General features: G+C 47.6%; 1 protein-coding gene across 1 annotated transcript in view; it reads right to left on the bottom strand.

The window, feature by feature from the left end:
* CACNA1I (calcium voltage-gated channel subunit alpha1 I) overlaps positions 1-13,919 on the bottom strand; it is a 101,082-nt gene extending 87,163 nt beyond the window's left edge. The window contains exons 1-2 of the mRNA XM_007519388.3: positions 13,813-13,919; positions 12,932-13,065 (exon numbers count right to left, since the gene is read on the bottom strand). Coding sequence (XP_007519450.2) covers positions 12,932-13,065; positions 13,813-13,905 — 227 coding nt within the window. The 5' untranslated portion in view covers positions 13,906-13,919. The remainder of the gene's footprint in view (positions 1-12,931; positions 13,066-13,812) is intronic.
* Positions 13,920-14,374: the final 455 nt, after the last annotated feature.

Genomic DNA, 14,374 nt, shown 5'->3' with positions numbered 1-14,374 from the left:
ACAAGGGCAACAAAAGGGAAAAAAATAGCCTCCAGGAGCAGTGGATTCGTAGTGCAGGCACCGAGCCCTAGCAATAATCCTGGAGGGAAAAAAAAGGAGAAGAAGGAGGAAGAGGAGGAAAGGAGGAGGAGGAGAAGGAGAAGGAGGAGGAGGAAGAGGAGAAGGAGGAGAAGGAGGAGGAGGAGGAGGAGGAGGAGAAGGAGGAAGAGGAGAAGGAGGAGAAGGAGGAGAAGGGGAAAGAGGAGGAGGAGGAGGAAGAGGAGAAAGAGGAGAAGGAGGAGGAGGAGGAGAAGGAGAAGGAGAAGGAGAAGGAGAAGGAGAAGGAGAAGGAGAAGGAGGAGAAGGAGAAGAAGAAGAAGAAGAAGAAGAAGAAGAAGAAGAAGAAGAAGAAGAAGAAGAAGAAGAAGAAGAAGAAGAAGAAGAAGAAAAGGGAAAAGGAAAAGAAAGAAACTCAGATTCCGAGGCCCTACCCTACCTGCTGGGTTCAGAGCCTCAGGGGTGAGGCCCAGGAATCTGTATGTTAAGTTGCTGCTCCCTGTATCTAGAGGTGAGCTGAGGAGGTGTGGAAGGCTATGCATATATGGAGGGGGGGGTGCCCATGCCTCACCTGCTCATGTGTCTCTTGGTGGGCCCCTGGGGTCTTCCTGAGCACACTTCAGGTCACCTCTGGGCAGCCACCACAGTCGGAAACTTTCAAAGGCTCTCAGGCCCCTGCGCTCACCAAGGAGGGGCCTGAGGCGGGTGCCAGGCCAAAGTGCTGGCTCAGCCTCACTTCAGGGATTTCCCTCCACCCCAGATCACCCCAGAGGCCTGTCCTGGAAGTGCCTGGGAAAGCTCTTAGCAGAGAAGCCCAGCCCCCTCCCACAGCTGGCAATGACCCTTGCCTGCCCTTGGGTTGAGGGAGGCAGCGGTGCCCCAGTACGAGGCCAGGCACTAGAGGAGCTCCATCAACACAGACAACGTTGAGGTCCACAGGGAGGTAGCTGCCTCTCTCATAAACCCTAGTGGATGAAGGCATGATAGTGTGCGTGCAGGATGGTGAGGTGAGTTCAGCCACTACCTGATGGCTCCTGGGGTCTGGTCAACCCAGGAAGAGGTTGTAGTGGACGCCACTTCCTGGGCTGACCAAGCACAGACAGCAAGGGTAAGACTGACAAACTCAGGACCAAGAGAAGCCACAGCAAGATGACACAAATGAATGGCAGTGAATGATGTAGTACTGTTTGCTTTGGTTTTTGTTTTTTTTTAAGATTTTATTTATTTATTTACTGGGTAGAGAGAGAGAAATTGAGAGGGGAGATAGAGAGGGAGAGACAGAAAGATACCTGCAGCCCTGCTTCACTGCTTGTGAACTTTCCCTCCTACAGGTGGGGACCAGGGGCTTGAACCTGGGTCCCTGCACATTGTAATGGGTGCCCTCAACCAGGAGCACTGCACCCAGTCCTTTGTTTGGCTTTTCGGTGCTGCCCCTCCTGCATGTGCAATGCTCCAGCTGAGAAGCCTCCCCAGTGCAACTTTCCTCATTCTCTGTTTCAGAAAGAGAGAGGGGAGAGAAGTGCAGACAGAGAGGGAGAGGCACCACAGCACTGCTCCACCACCCTTGAGCTTCCCTAGTGCCATTCATGGTGCTCCCATGTGGCGTCAGGGCTCAGACCCAGAGCCTCATCCACAACAAGGTGTGGGTTCTACTAAGTGAGCTATCTCTCAGTGCCAGTGACATTTGGATTAAAAAAAAATCAACTGTGGGGGGAAAAGAAGATATCTGATAGAACCAGAGAGAAAACACAGTTTACCATGGAGAGGACCTGAGTCTGAGCACCATGCACAGGCGGAGCAGTGGAATGGTGGGCTCTGTGCTGTCTCTCCTGGCCTCTGTCTCTCACCCTCTAGCTAGAATAAGGAAACAAGTGTCCACCCAGAGTGGGAGGATCATGTAGATACAAAGCCCCAGAAAAATCAAGAAGACCAATAAATGAATAAATAAACAAAAAAGAGAATCAACTATAGCAGCTCAGCAAATAGAGCACATACCTTGCATTTGACCCTGAGTTCGAGCCCCAACACCACTTACACTGAGTGTTCTGGCATCTGTCTGTCTCTCTCAGAATAAATATGCCTATTTTAAAAAATTGACAGCTCATGTCTGGTTTAGGAGAGTCTTTGTTTGAAGATGAACATAACTGGGAGTCGGGAGGTAGAGCAGCGGGTTAAGTGCCGGTGGCGCAAAGCACAAGGACCCGCATAAGGATCCCGGTTCGAGCCCCTGGCTCCCCACCTGCAGGAGAGTTACTTCACAGGTGGGGAAGCAGGTCTGCAGGTGTCTATCTTTCTCTCTCCCCCTCTCTGTCTTCCCCTTCTCTCTCCATTTCTATCTGTCCTATCCAACAATGACGACATTAACAACAACAATAATAACAACTACAACAATAAAACAACAAGGGCAACAAAAGGGAATAAATAAAATACATTTAAAAAAATAAAATAAATAAATTTTAAAAAAGATGAACATAGCCAGGGCAGGGGAGTGGGGTGGATGGGGGGACATGACCTATGACCACTCGAGAGGTCACCATGCCCCCTGTGTGGCTCTGGAGTCAAGGCACCCCTTCTCTCCATCCCAGCAACCACTGTTGGGTGTTGGTTCCTGCATCCAGGGATTAAAACAACCTAAAGTGGGGCTAGGTGGTGACTCACCCTGTTGAAAGCACAAGTTACCATGTGTGGAGACCTGGGTTCGAGCCCCTAACCACCATATGGGAGCACCACACAAAGTATAGAAGCATCAAGAGCAGTGGAATCAGGCAGGTGCAAAGCCCCAGCACAAGCTCAGAGATATCCTGAGTCTGCTGGGGACAGTACCTAACTTCAGGTCCCTGATCCCTGTGCCATCAGCCCCTACCCACCCCTGTGCCCTGACTTAACCCCTCAGGACCCAGGATCCCCAATCTTAACACCCCCACATTCTCTTCCCCTCCTCCCTTCCATGCACCTCCTCAGGCCCTGAGCTTGCTGTCTTCTGCCAGAGACACCGTCCGTGTCTCCACCCAGGCAGCTCTTACACTCCCACCTATATCCCCACTGCCCAGCACTGACCTAACAAACAATAAGTGCTCAATAAATGCTGCTCTTGTGAGTGACTAAGTAACTCAATGTCCCACAGGGTGGGAGATACAGGGGAAAAAATAGTGGTTCAACAAAAGAATGAACTTTCTAGCACCTTCATTTATCCTCATTCAGCATCCGCTACCTTGGGAGACAGTGAGTTCCCTGCAGAGGTGGCCACCAAGGTGGGGGCAGCAGGGCGGTGCTGGATGTGGAAGATGTGGAGGTGCAGGCTCTGACCTCTAAGGCACCTTCGGAGCTTCTGTCTGCTCCACAGCTTGAAGATGAGCCAGTAATTTGGGGAAGGGGAGGAGCAGGAAGAGAGAAGACATCCTTGGGATGTCAGGCCTGTTATTCAGGAAACAGAACAATTATAGTATCAAGCCTGGGAGAACTGGGGGGCTGGGGGGCTGGGGGGCTGGGGGGCTGGGGGCTGGGAAGGCAGCTCTGGGACTAGGTCTAGGGAAGCCAGAGTTGGGGACTGGAGTCTGGAGTCCAGAGCCTCATCGCCCACTGAACTGATGCCAAACCCAGGCACCGGGGATGGGCAGGACTAGGGCAACAGAGGTAGGGTCAGAGCACCCCAGACCCCAACACTCAGGACATAGCAAAAAAAAAAAATCTCTAGGGAACCTGCCCCTCAGCCAGGCCCAGCTAGGTCATTTATGGGGCTCAATGCAAAATGAAAATGCAGGAACCCTGAGCCAGGCGGTGGCACGCCTGGTTGAGCACATATGTTACCAGGTGCAAGGACCCTGGTTCAAGTCCTCAGTCCCTACATGCAGGGAGGACACTTCACAAGCAGTGAAGCTGGGCTGTGGGAGTCTCTCTTTCCTCTCTCTCTCTCTCTGTCTCCCTTTCTCCTCTTCCTCTCTCAATTTCTCTCTGTCCTATCAATTAATTAATTGACTAAAAATAGAGGGAATCCTTGTTCAAAACCCATTAAGAATTTCAGAGTTGGGCCTAGGAGATTGCTTAGTAGTACAGCTAAGGCCTCTCAAGCATTAGACGATGCTGGCTTCGATCTCTAGCACTGCAATCAAAATCAAAATAAAACATGTCTCTCCAGAATGGCAGCAGCAAAGCATGAAGCCAAGTGTAGAGGGCTGGCAAGATAGTGCGCCTGCTCAGCCACGTGCATGACCCAGAAGTGAGCCGGCCCCCACTGCACTGGGAAAAGCTTCAACGCTGTGCTATCTTTCCCTCTCCTCTACCTATGTGAAAGTCAGCCCAGAACAGTGCTTTAAAAATGAGAAAGAGACGCAGCTATCAAGAACAATGAACCCACCTTCTCTGACCCATCTTGGACAGAGCTAGAAGGAATTATGTTAAGTGAACTAAATCAGAAAGATAAAGATGAGTATGGGATGATCCCACTCATCAACAGAAGTTGAGTAAGAAGATCTGAAAGGGAAACTAAAAGCAGGACCTGATCAAATTGTAAGTATGGCACCAAAGTAAAAACCCTGTGGTGAGGGGTAGACATGCAGCTTCCTGGGCCAGTGGGGGGTGGGAGTGGATGGGAGGGATGGGTCACAGTCTTTTGTGGTGGGAATGGTGTTTATGTACACTCCTAGCAAAATGCAGACATATAAATCAGTAGTTAATTAATATGAGAGGGGGAAAATCAGTTGTATGTCTCAAAGTTTCTCAAAACACAAACTGAATCTTTTTAATATATAGGCTGTGTATTTGATATGCGGACTCTCTCAAAAGCCTAGACCAAGTAGATTAGAAGCATCCAATAGCACAGCTATATACAAGATACTGGATACTGTACAGCAAACCCTAACAAAAGGACTTTTCAAAGTTAACCCAATTATCAAATAATGTGATGATAACATTAACTATCGATTGTCTTTTTGAACCCTAAGACAGTAGGAACCTCACATCTCCACTATAGAGCCCCTACTTCCCCCAGTCCTGGAACCCTTGGATAGGGCCCACTTTCCCGTATGCCTCTCCCAATCCATACCAAATAATATTGCATCCGCCGATCACAACCTAACCAATGCAACGATTGCCACCTCAACATGCTTCACCTCAGACTGTGTCCAGAGACTTCACGTGTGGAATGACAACCCTTCAGCTTCATTACTCAGGCGAGACCTTTCCTTTTATAGTACACTCTAATTTCATCTCAGGTGGTTCACTTTCTAACAAAGTCCCAAAACCTAGATATACACCAGTTTCTATGAGAGAGCATATGTTCACACGTATCTATAAACTACTGCAAAATATATACCTGAAAGCAGAAGTACACTAGAGTTTGCAGTGAGTACCTCCCTAACACTTCCTCTCCACTATTCCAAGCTTTGGGCCCATAATTGCTCAACAATTTGTTTGGCCTCGTATGTTAACTCTCTTTTCAATCACCAGGTTCCAGATGCCACCAGGATGCCGGCCAGGCTTCCCTAGACTGAAGACCCCACCAATGTGTCCTGGAGCTCAGCTTCCCCAGAGACCCACCCTACTAGGGAAAGAGAGAGGCAGACTGGGAGTATGGACCGACCAGTCAACGACCATGTTCAGCGGGGAAGCAATTACAGAAGCCAGACCTTCTACCTTCTGCAACCCTCAATGACCCTGGGTCCATGCTCCCAGAGGGATAGAGAATGGGAAAGCTACTGGGGAGGGGGTGGGTTATGGAGATTGGGTGGTGGGAATTGTGTGGAGTTGTACCCCTCCTACCTTATGGTTTTGTTCATTAATCCTTTCTTAAATAAAAAATTTTTTTGAAAAAGAGAGAGAAGGAAGGAAGGAAGGAAGGAAGGGAGTGGGGAAGGAAAGAAAGAAGGCAGTCAAATGCGGAGTTCCACAAAACCACACCTGCAGACAGCCCTTCTAACCCCCAGGAGGATTCTGGCTGGTAGACCCTTCCCACCTTGTCCCCACCCCAGTGACCAAAAAAAGATGGCATGCAGGACCTCTCCACAGTGCAGAAGACAGGCTGGCTCCTCTCTCTTTCCAGCTCCCTCGTCACTGTCTTTATTTACAGATATGAGCAGACAGGGGATCATGGAACAGTAGAGAAGGCTCTTCAAATCAAGAGGGCAGGATGGGGGGTGCTCTGGGAGCAGTGAGTGGAGCCAGCAAAGCACATGAGCTCCCTTAAACCAAAGGTAAGAAAAGAATTATCCTGAAAACTGGGGATCCAGCAGTGGGGGAACTGCGCTTCTCATGGAGGGTTCTGAGGTGTTAGAGACCTATCTAAGGATGATTTCATTATCTGGGGGCAGGTGCCTTTATTTGACTCACTATTCACTGTTGATTAAAGGTCTGGTTGCTCTGAAATTACATGTTAATTAGTAGATTGCTGAAAGTGATTTTTGCCCCTTAGAAGAGATGACCAGAACATCAAGGTTTTCTTACCCAGCAGGTTAACCAGCTTTGACAGGAGGTAGTGTTCTCCTCACACCCCATCTCCAAGGTCTGTTTCCCTAGTTCTTGCATATCACCTTCCTGCTGGCTCCTCATTAATAAGGTGAATAAATCTGTGGTGCACGTTCCTTCAGAAATTTGTAGGAACATCACTTTTCCCCTAAACTTTGGTTTTTGTGTTTGTTTGTTTTTGAAATTATACATTGGCTTCAGGAACAGGAAAGGGACCTTCAAGAAGCCTAATCAGTACCTATAAGGAGCTTTGAATGAATATTACATCCATAAAACAAGAACAGGTCCAAGAAGTTCTGAACAATAAGAAAGCCAAGAACCAAGAAGCACTCTGGGAATTAGCAAGATGCAGAGATGAGCAATTCCAATAAGGGCATGAAAACAAGAAAAGGACACTGCAGGAACACTTCCTGAGGGGTTCAGAAGACCAAGAGGAGGGAAAAGTGCAGAATGTGAAGTAGGGCAGCAAAGTGAAAATCTCTGGGTGGAGGGTAAGGGGGGATGTTCTTCTTAACTGGGGGCGGGGATATGGGACACAGTCTTTTGGTGGTGGGAATGGTGTTTATGCACATTCCTATTAACTTGTAGTCATATAAATCACTATTTAATTAATATGAGGGAAAAATTGAATGTCTCAAATTTTTTTAAAAATATTTATTGATTGATTTATTCTCTTTTGTTGCCCTTGTTGCTTTATTGTTGTAGTTTATTATTGGTGTCATTGTTGTTGGATAGGACAGAGAGAAATGGAGAGAGGAGGGGAAGACAGAGGGGGGAGAGAAAGATAGACACCTGCAGACCTGCTTCACCGCCTGTGAAGAGACTCCCCTGCAGGTGGGGAGCTGGGGGCTCGAACCAGGATCCTTATGTCGAGTCCTTGCACTTCGAACCACGTGTGCTTAACCCGTTGCGCCACCGCCTGACTCCCATGTCTCAAACTTTTTAATGCACAGACCACAGGCTGAGTCTTTGAAATGTTGACTCTCCTAAAAGCTTAGACCAGGAGAACAGAAGCAACCAGTGGTGTTACTATATAAGACACAGCTACATACAAATAATGTCAAACGACATAAATTATGGTGATGTTGTGTATGATACAGCAAATCCTAACAAAGGGATTTTTAAAGTTAACCCAATTGCCAAATAATTTGATTATAGAAATAACTAGGAGTTGGGTGGTAGCGCAGCGGGTTAAGTGCATGTGGCACAAAGCGCAAGGACTGGTGGGTATGGGTTCAAGCCCCCGGCTCCCCACCTGCAGGGGAATCCCTTCACAAGCAGTGAAGCAGGTCTGCAGGTGTCTGTCTTTCTCCCTCTCTGTCTTCCCCTCCTCTCTCCATTTCTCTCTGTCCTATGCAACAATGACGACATCAATTACTACAACAACAATAAAAAAGGGCAACAAAAGGGAAAATAAATAAATTTAAAAAACAAAAAAGAAAGAACTATCAATTGCCTTCTTAAACCCTGAGACAGCAGGAACCTCCCACTTCCTCTGTAGAGCCTATATTTCCCCCAGTCCTGGAACCTCTAGGGTGGGGCTCACTTTCCTGCATGCTTGTCTCAATTCAAACCAAATGATATTGCATCTGCTGATCCCAACCTAATCAACACAACGAGTACCACCTCGGCATACTTCACTACAGACTGTGTCCACAGATGTCAGGAGTGGAACATCAACCCTTCAGCCTCATTACTCAGGTGAGACCTTTCTTTTCATAGGACTCTCTAATTCCATTTCAGCTGGTTCACTTCCTAACAAAACCCCAAAACCTAGATATAGACCAGGTCCCATGAGATAGAGCATATGCTCACACGTATCCATAAATTAGGGCAAAATATATACCTGAAAGCAAAAGTGCACAATAGTCTGCAGTGAGTCAGTATATGCAGCAAGCAAGTAGAAAGACCTAAAAAGACACCATAAAGTTCCTAATGAAATAGTGTCTGCTTAGACTTAGATACCCTCCTCACCTACTTCCTATTACACTTCCCTCACTCACTCCAAAGCTAACTTTATTAAAGTAAAGACTGCAAAAGCTGAATAAGGGCAAGATACTGGCATACTTTAATGATGACTCTTTAGTCACTATCAGGCCATCTCATCAGCTGGGGCCTTAGTCGGAGAGTCCTGAGATTCCCAAACAGACATGATGGGCCTAGACCTCAAATAAGCCCTCTCTCCATTGTTACTGGTCATCTCTATCAGGAACAACACAATAGACCCCTCTGTGGGCCCCCATAGGACCTTGCCCACAACATGGATCAACAACAGTAGAGAATGTTCCACCCTCCGAAGGGAGGCTGGACAACATACTCTTATGTTCCACCTGAGGAAGATGGGTCCTGAAATTGGGATGGCTTAGAACGTTCCTACTCATGACCACAGAATGTGAGCTCAGATCTACAGGGATGCAGGGTCATATAGGCTCCTAAGCTGAATATGGGCCCCAGATCACATCAAATCGATGGGGTTTACAGTCAATATTTATACCCCTTTCCCATATTAGGGAGCTACTCTCTTCCCTGATCCAGCTTTCTGGTCCTTTTTTCCAGCCATGACATCATCTTCCCAGACAATAACTTGGATCCACCTGCATATCAGATGTCAGGCTCAGGAAAAAAAAAAAAAAAAAACCTATTATAGTCATGGGTCCTTTGAAATAGAACTAAAATAGGCCTACTAATTATCTACAAAATGGAGATCCCCAACCCTTCATCTGCACTATTCCAGCCTTTAGGTTAATGATTAGTCAACAATTTGTTTGGCTTTCTATGTTAATTCTTTTTTCAGCCACCAGGTTCCAGATGCTAACATGATGCCAACCAGACTTCCCTAGGCAGACGACCCACCAATGTGTCCTGGAGTCCTGCTTCTCGAGAGCCCCACCCGACTAGGGAAAGAGAGGGACAGGCTGGGAGTATGGATCAACCTGTCAATGCCCATGTTCAGTGGGGAAGCAATTTCAGAAGCCAGACCTTCCACCTTCTGCATCCTATAATGATCCTGGGTCCAGAGGGATAAAGAATAGGAAAGCTATCAGGAAAGGGGATGAGATACAGAGTTCTGGCAGTAGAAATTGTGTGGATGTACCCCTCTTATCCTATGGTTTTTGTCAGTGTTTCCTTTTTATAAATAAAATTTTTTTAAAATATATTGAAAGGAAAGATGAGTAGGAAAGGGAACTAGCCATTTAATGCAGGGTTGGGGGAGCCTTTTTTCTGCCAAGGGACATTTGAATTTTTTTGTCCATTGTTGTTGCTCCTGCTATTGTTGGACAGGACAGAGAGAAACTGAGAGAGGAGGGGATGATAGACCAAGGGAAAGAAAGATAGACACCTGCAGACCAGCTTCACTATTTGTAAAGCGACCCCCCCTGCAGGTGGGGAACCAGGGGCTCGAAACGGGATCCTTGTGCTGGACCCTGCTCTTCACATTATGTGTGCTTAACCAGTGTGCTACCACTTGACCCCGTATCTGGATATTTATAACAGCATTCACAGATCATACAAAATTATCAACTTAAAATTAGCATTTCATAGTGGTCTGGGAGGTGGTGCAGTGGATAAGGCACTAGACTCTCAAGTATGAGGTTCCAAGTTCAATCCCCGGCAGCACATGTACCAGAGTGATGTCTAGTTCTTTCTCTCTCTCCTATCATTTTTCATGAATCAATAACTAAATATTTTTTTTAAATTAGCATTTCACATCTCTATGAAAAAAACAAACTCCTAGACGTATTAAATTTCACCTGTGCAGTCTTACACATAGCCCTATCCTAGTCTGAACTCCATTCATAAAGATAGAACCCTCCAAACTTCTAGTAGGGCAGACACAAGTCGTCTCTCTCCCAAGGGAGAATCCAGAGTGGTAGGCCTCATCTGCAATCCCCACATGTAAACTTGAGTGGGACTATGTATGGGGCTGGAGAGAGAAAAAGTATGACTCTTGAACAATGCAGATAATATATATATATATCACCTTGACTCACAAAGCCAGGCCAAACAGGGTAATGACATTATCCAAACATCTTTCTCTTAAAAATGACTTCAGAAGGACCTGAATAAGGATCCCAGTTCGAGCCCCCAGCTCCCCACCTGCAGGGAAGTCCCTTCACAGGCAGTGAAGCAAGTCTGCAGGTGTCTGTCTTTCTCTCCCCCTCTCTGTCTTCCCCTCCTCTCTCCATTTCTCTCTGTCCTATCTAACAACAACAACAATAATAATTACAACAATAAAAGCAACAAGGGCAACAAAAGGGAAAGTAAATAAAAATCAAAAAAATTTTTTTTTAATTTTTTAAATGACTTCGGAATATGCTTTAGTCAGACAGAAATGAGAATCAGGGGCCAGGTGATGGAGTATCTGGTGAAACGTACATACGACAGCTCTCCTGTAGGAAGAAAGCTTCATGAATGGCTAAGTAGAGCTGCAGGTGTCTGTCTCTCTCCCCCTTCCTTAATCTGTCTTTAATAATTGATTGGTTAATTAATTAATTGAAATTTTAAAAAAGAAATGAGAAGCAGAGTGAAGAATCTCACCAATGGGCAACACAGGACCAGCAGGACTTCTAGCAAGATCTAAAGAACTGTAAGTCCTATGACTAGGAGACTGAGTGCACTTCCTTTATTTAACATTCATTTATTTATGTATATATTTATTTACTTATTTATTTATTGGATAGAGACAGAGAAATTGAAAGGGATGGAGAAGATGGTGAAGAAGAGAGACAGAGAAATACCTGCATCACCACTCGTGAAGCTTTCCCCCTACAGTTGGGGACCAGGGGCTTGAACCTTGGTCCTTGTGCACTGTAACGTGTGCACTCAACCAGGTGCACCACCACCCAGCCCCTGAATACAATTCTTAGAGAAGAAACCAAGAATAGGTGTGGCAGTTTTTTTTAAAGCACCAAGGAAGCATCCTATTTTATTTAGTTATTATTTTTAATTGGATAGAGGCACGAGAAATTGAAAAGGAAGGAGATAGGAAGAGAGCGGGAGGCCTGCAGCACTGCTTCACCACTCACTAAACTCCCCACAGGTGGGGGCCAGGGGCTTGAACCCAGGTCCTTGCACATGGTAACATATGTGCTCAGCCAGGTGAGCCGCCACCAGACCCCTTGAAACGTGTCACTTCTGGACACATTCATAGAATGTAGTGTCCCATTGGTAGGACTGACTCCCTACCTCAGTCCTATGCCTGCCACCTGCCCTACTCCTTTTCCATTTGTTTGTTTTTTTGTTTTTACCAAAGCACTGCTCAGCTCCGGCTTAGGGTGGTGCAGGAGAGTGAACCTGAGACCTCAGAGCCTCAGGCAGGAGAGTCTGTTTGCATAACCATTATGCTATCTCCCCTGCCCTCCCTGCCCCTTGTCGATGATGATGCCATACATGTGTGGTTATGTGCCCTGTCACACCGACACACGTGCACATCCACACACACATGTTCCCACACACACACCCCTGAGCTATTGCTTTTGTCTCCCGCCGCCCTCTGCATACTGACCCCTCCTGAGCCCAGATGATGCTTGCTGTCCTTGCTCTATACATCAGCTCCTCAGAGAGTCCCGAAGCTCTCAAGCTCTAGTCTGGCTGACAGTCTCTCAGAAAACTGCAGCCCTTTGGCCAAAGCCTCAGTCTGGCCAGACACCTCCACCCATGGAGCTGTGGACACCCGTCCCTAGACCACAGGCAAGGCCAAGATTGACATCGGGCTCCCTCTGGACCCTGTGTCTGGGGTGCACCAATGCTTGCTTAGTCGGCATTCATTCAACACCTGGGTGATGGGTGACTGTGTAACCCAGGAAGCCAGAACAAGGAACAGAGCAGGGTGCAGGGTCTGAAAGAGGCTAAGCTGTAACCAGGGTTGTGTAACCTGGATGAGATCTCTGACCATGGCTTATGTCTTGGCAGAAATGGCCACAGTTTGGGGCCAGGGATGTGGCAATGTGGGACAGCACGTGCTCTGTTGGGTTTGATCCCCAGCACCTATACCACACACACCCCCACACAATAAATCATAATAATGGAAACAGTTTAAATTCGAAGCTATACTCAGAACTCAGTCCATGCCCAATTTCTGGCTTGGTGAGCGACCTAGGGTGGTAACAGCAACAGTAGCAGCTAGCACTCACTGAGAGCTCATTGTTACATTTTTACCGCTATTGTCCCCTTTTGACAGATGACAGAATGGAGGCTCAGTGAGGAGAAGTGGACTTCTCAAGGTCATACAGTTGGTTAGTGAGAAACACACCCAGAACACACGCTTCCCCAGAGAGAAGTCCGGAACACTCATGAAGAGCCATCATCCTTCCACCCAAAGAACCCCGAGCAGCCCACATGTGAGAACAGAGCTCCTCCACCACCACCCAAAGGCCCTGGGGATTACTGACACCAGATCAAGTGCACCCAGACTGGACTGGCACGCTCCACCTACCCTGCCATGACGATGAAGAAATCCAGCCTGTTCCACGTGTCCCCAAGGTAACACTTCTTCCCAAAAATGCCGAGGGCCACCATCTTGAGCACCATCTCCATGGCAAAGAAGACAAAGATGAAGTCATCGAAGACCTGCAGGGGCAGGAGGAAGGTGAGAAGTATGGGCCCGGGGGTCAGGACCAGGAGGGGGCTGGGCAACATCTGGAAACTTCTCTCGGGTAGGAATGACCCTCAGAGACCTCGGTCCAACTTCACAGAGGAGGATACAGAGGCCCAGAATAGGAGGGTACAGTTGTCTGAGGTCACATAGCTCAGTCTGTGTGTTCCCTGAGCCAGAGGTAGTAACAAGGGGCCCAAATGGGGGCAGGAAAGGGGAGCTCTCTCTAAGGACTGCCAAGTACTGAAGCAGACACTTGACCTGCAATCTCTCTTCTGATTCTCACAAGGACCTCAAGGGTAGGACAGGCGGTACTGTATCTGGTTCAGCGCATATGTCCCACTGCACAAGGACCTGGGTTCAAGCCCATAGTCCCCACCTGAAGGGGGGGAACTTCACAAGTGGTGAAGCAGTGCTGCAGGTGTCTCTCTGTCTCCCTCTATCTCTATCTTACCCCCTCCCACTCAATTTCTCTATCTCTATCCAGTCAATAAATAAATAAAATATTGTTACAAGGACTCCAGGGCTTGCCCCACTTTGTAGTTGAGGAAATTGAACCTCATAGAGGGTAAGCAGCTTGCTGCAGGTCACACAATGGCTAAATGGCAGAGGCAGAACCACATGACTCCCAAGTTCAGAGGGGGTAGAGCCAGTGGGGGGAGCATGTCGGGAGTTGAGGGGCAGGGGGTGTGACCAGGCAGGACCGGGCCCAGCAGCCTCACCTGCAGGATCTTGCAGCGATCAGACAGGCAGTCCATGTCGTCACAGGGCCGGTACATGCCCAGTGTCACGCAGTTGAGCAGGATCACCAGCATGCTAACACACTCAAACCATGTGCACAGAGTCAAGGTCCAGGCAGCAGGGCGGCACAGTGTCGGACTAGCTTCGCGAGCGGAGACAGACGACCAGGGACTCATGGTTGAGCTGTAGGCAGTATCTCTTTATTCATGCAGGACACAGCACAATCTAAGCCGAGCTAGACTAAAACTAACTACTATATTTAAGAACTATTCTGTCATTATATATACTGGCCAAGTAGGGTGGAAACAGGATGTGACATAGAGAGGGTGGAGCGAAAAGTGACTGGTGCAAATCAGGGTGTACTAAGAGAGGGGGCGGAGCAGCAACACATCATGAACCAGTGGGGATTAAACCAATGCCCTGCAGTGGTTATGTAAATAGAATACAGTGGTTATGTAAATTGAATACAGTGTTAAGCAGGGGGTATTAAACCAGTGAAACGGAAGGGGTTTTTAGAAGCAGAATTAGAAGCATACCAACAGC

Source organism: Erinaceus europaeus, chromosome 4, assembly GCF_950295315.1.
Source record: "Erinaceus europaeus chromosome 4, mEriEur2.1, whole genome shotgun sequence".
Lineage (NCBI taxonomy): Eukaryota > Metazoa > Chordata > Mammalia > Eulipotyphla > Erinaceidae > Erinaceus > Erinaceus europaeus.
The sequence above is the reverse complement of the archived record's forward strand: the minus strand, read 5'-3'. Positions and strand labels throughout refer to the sequence as shown.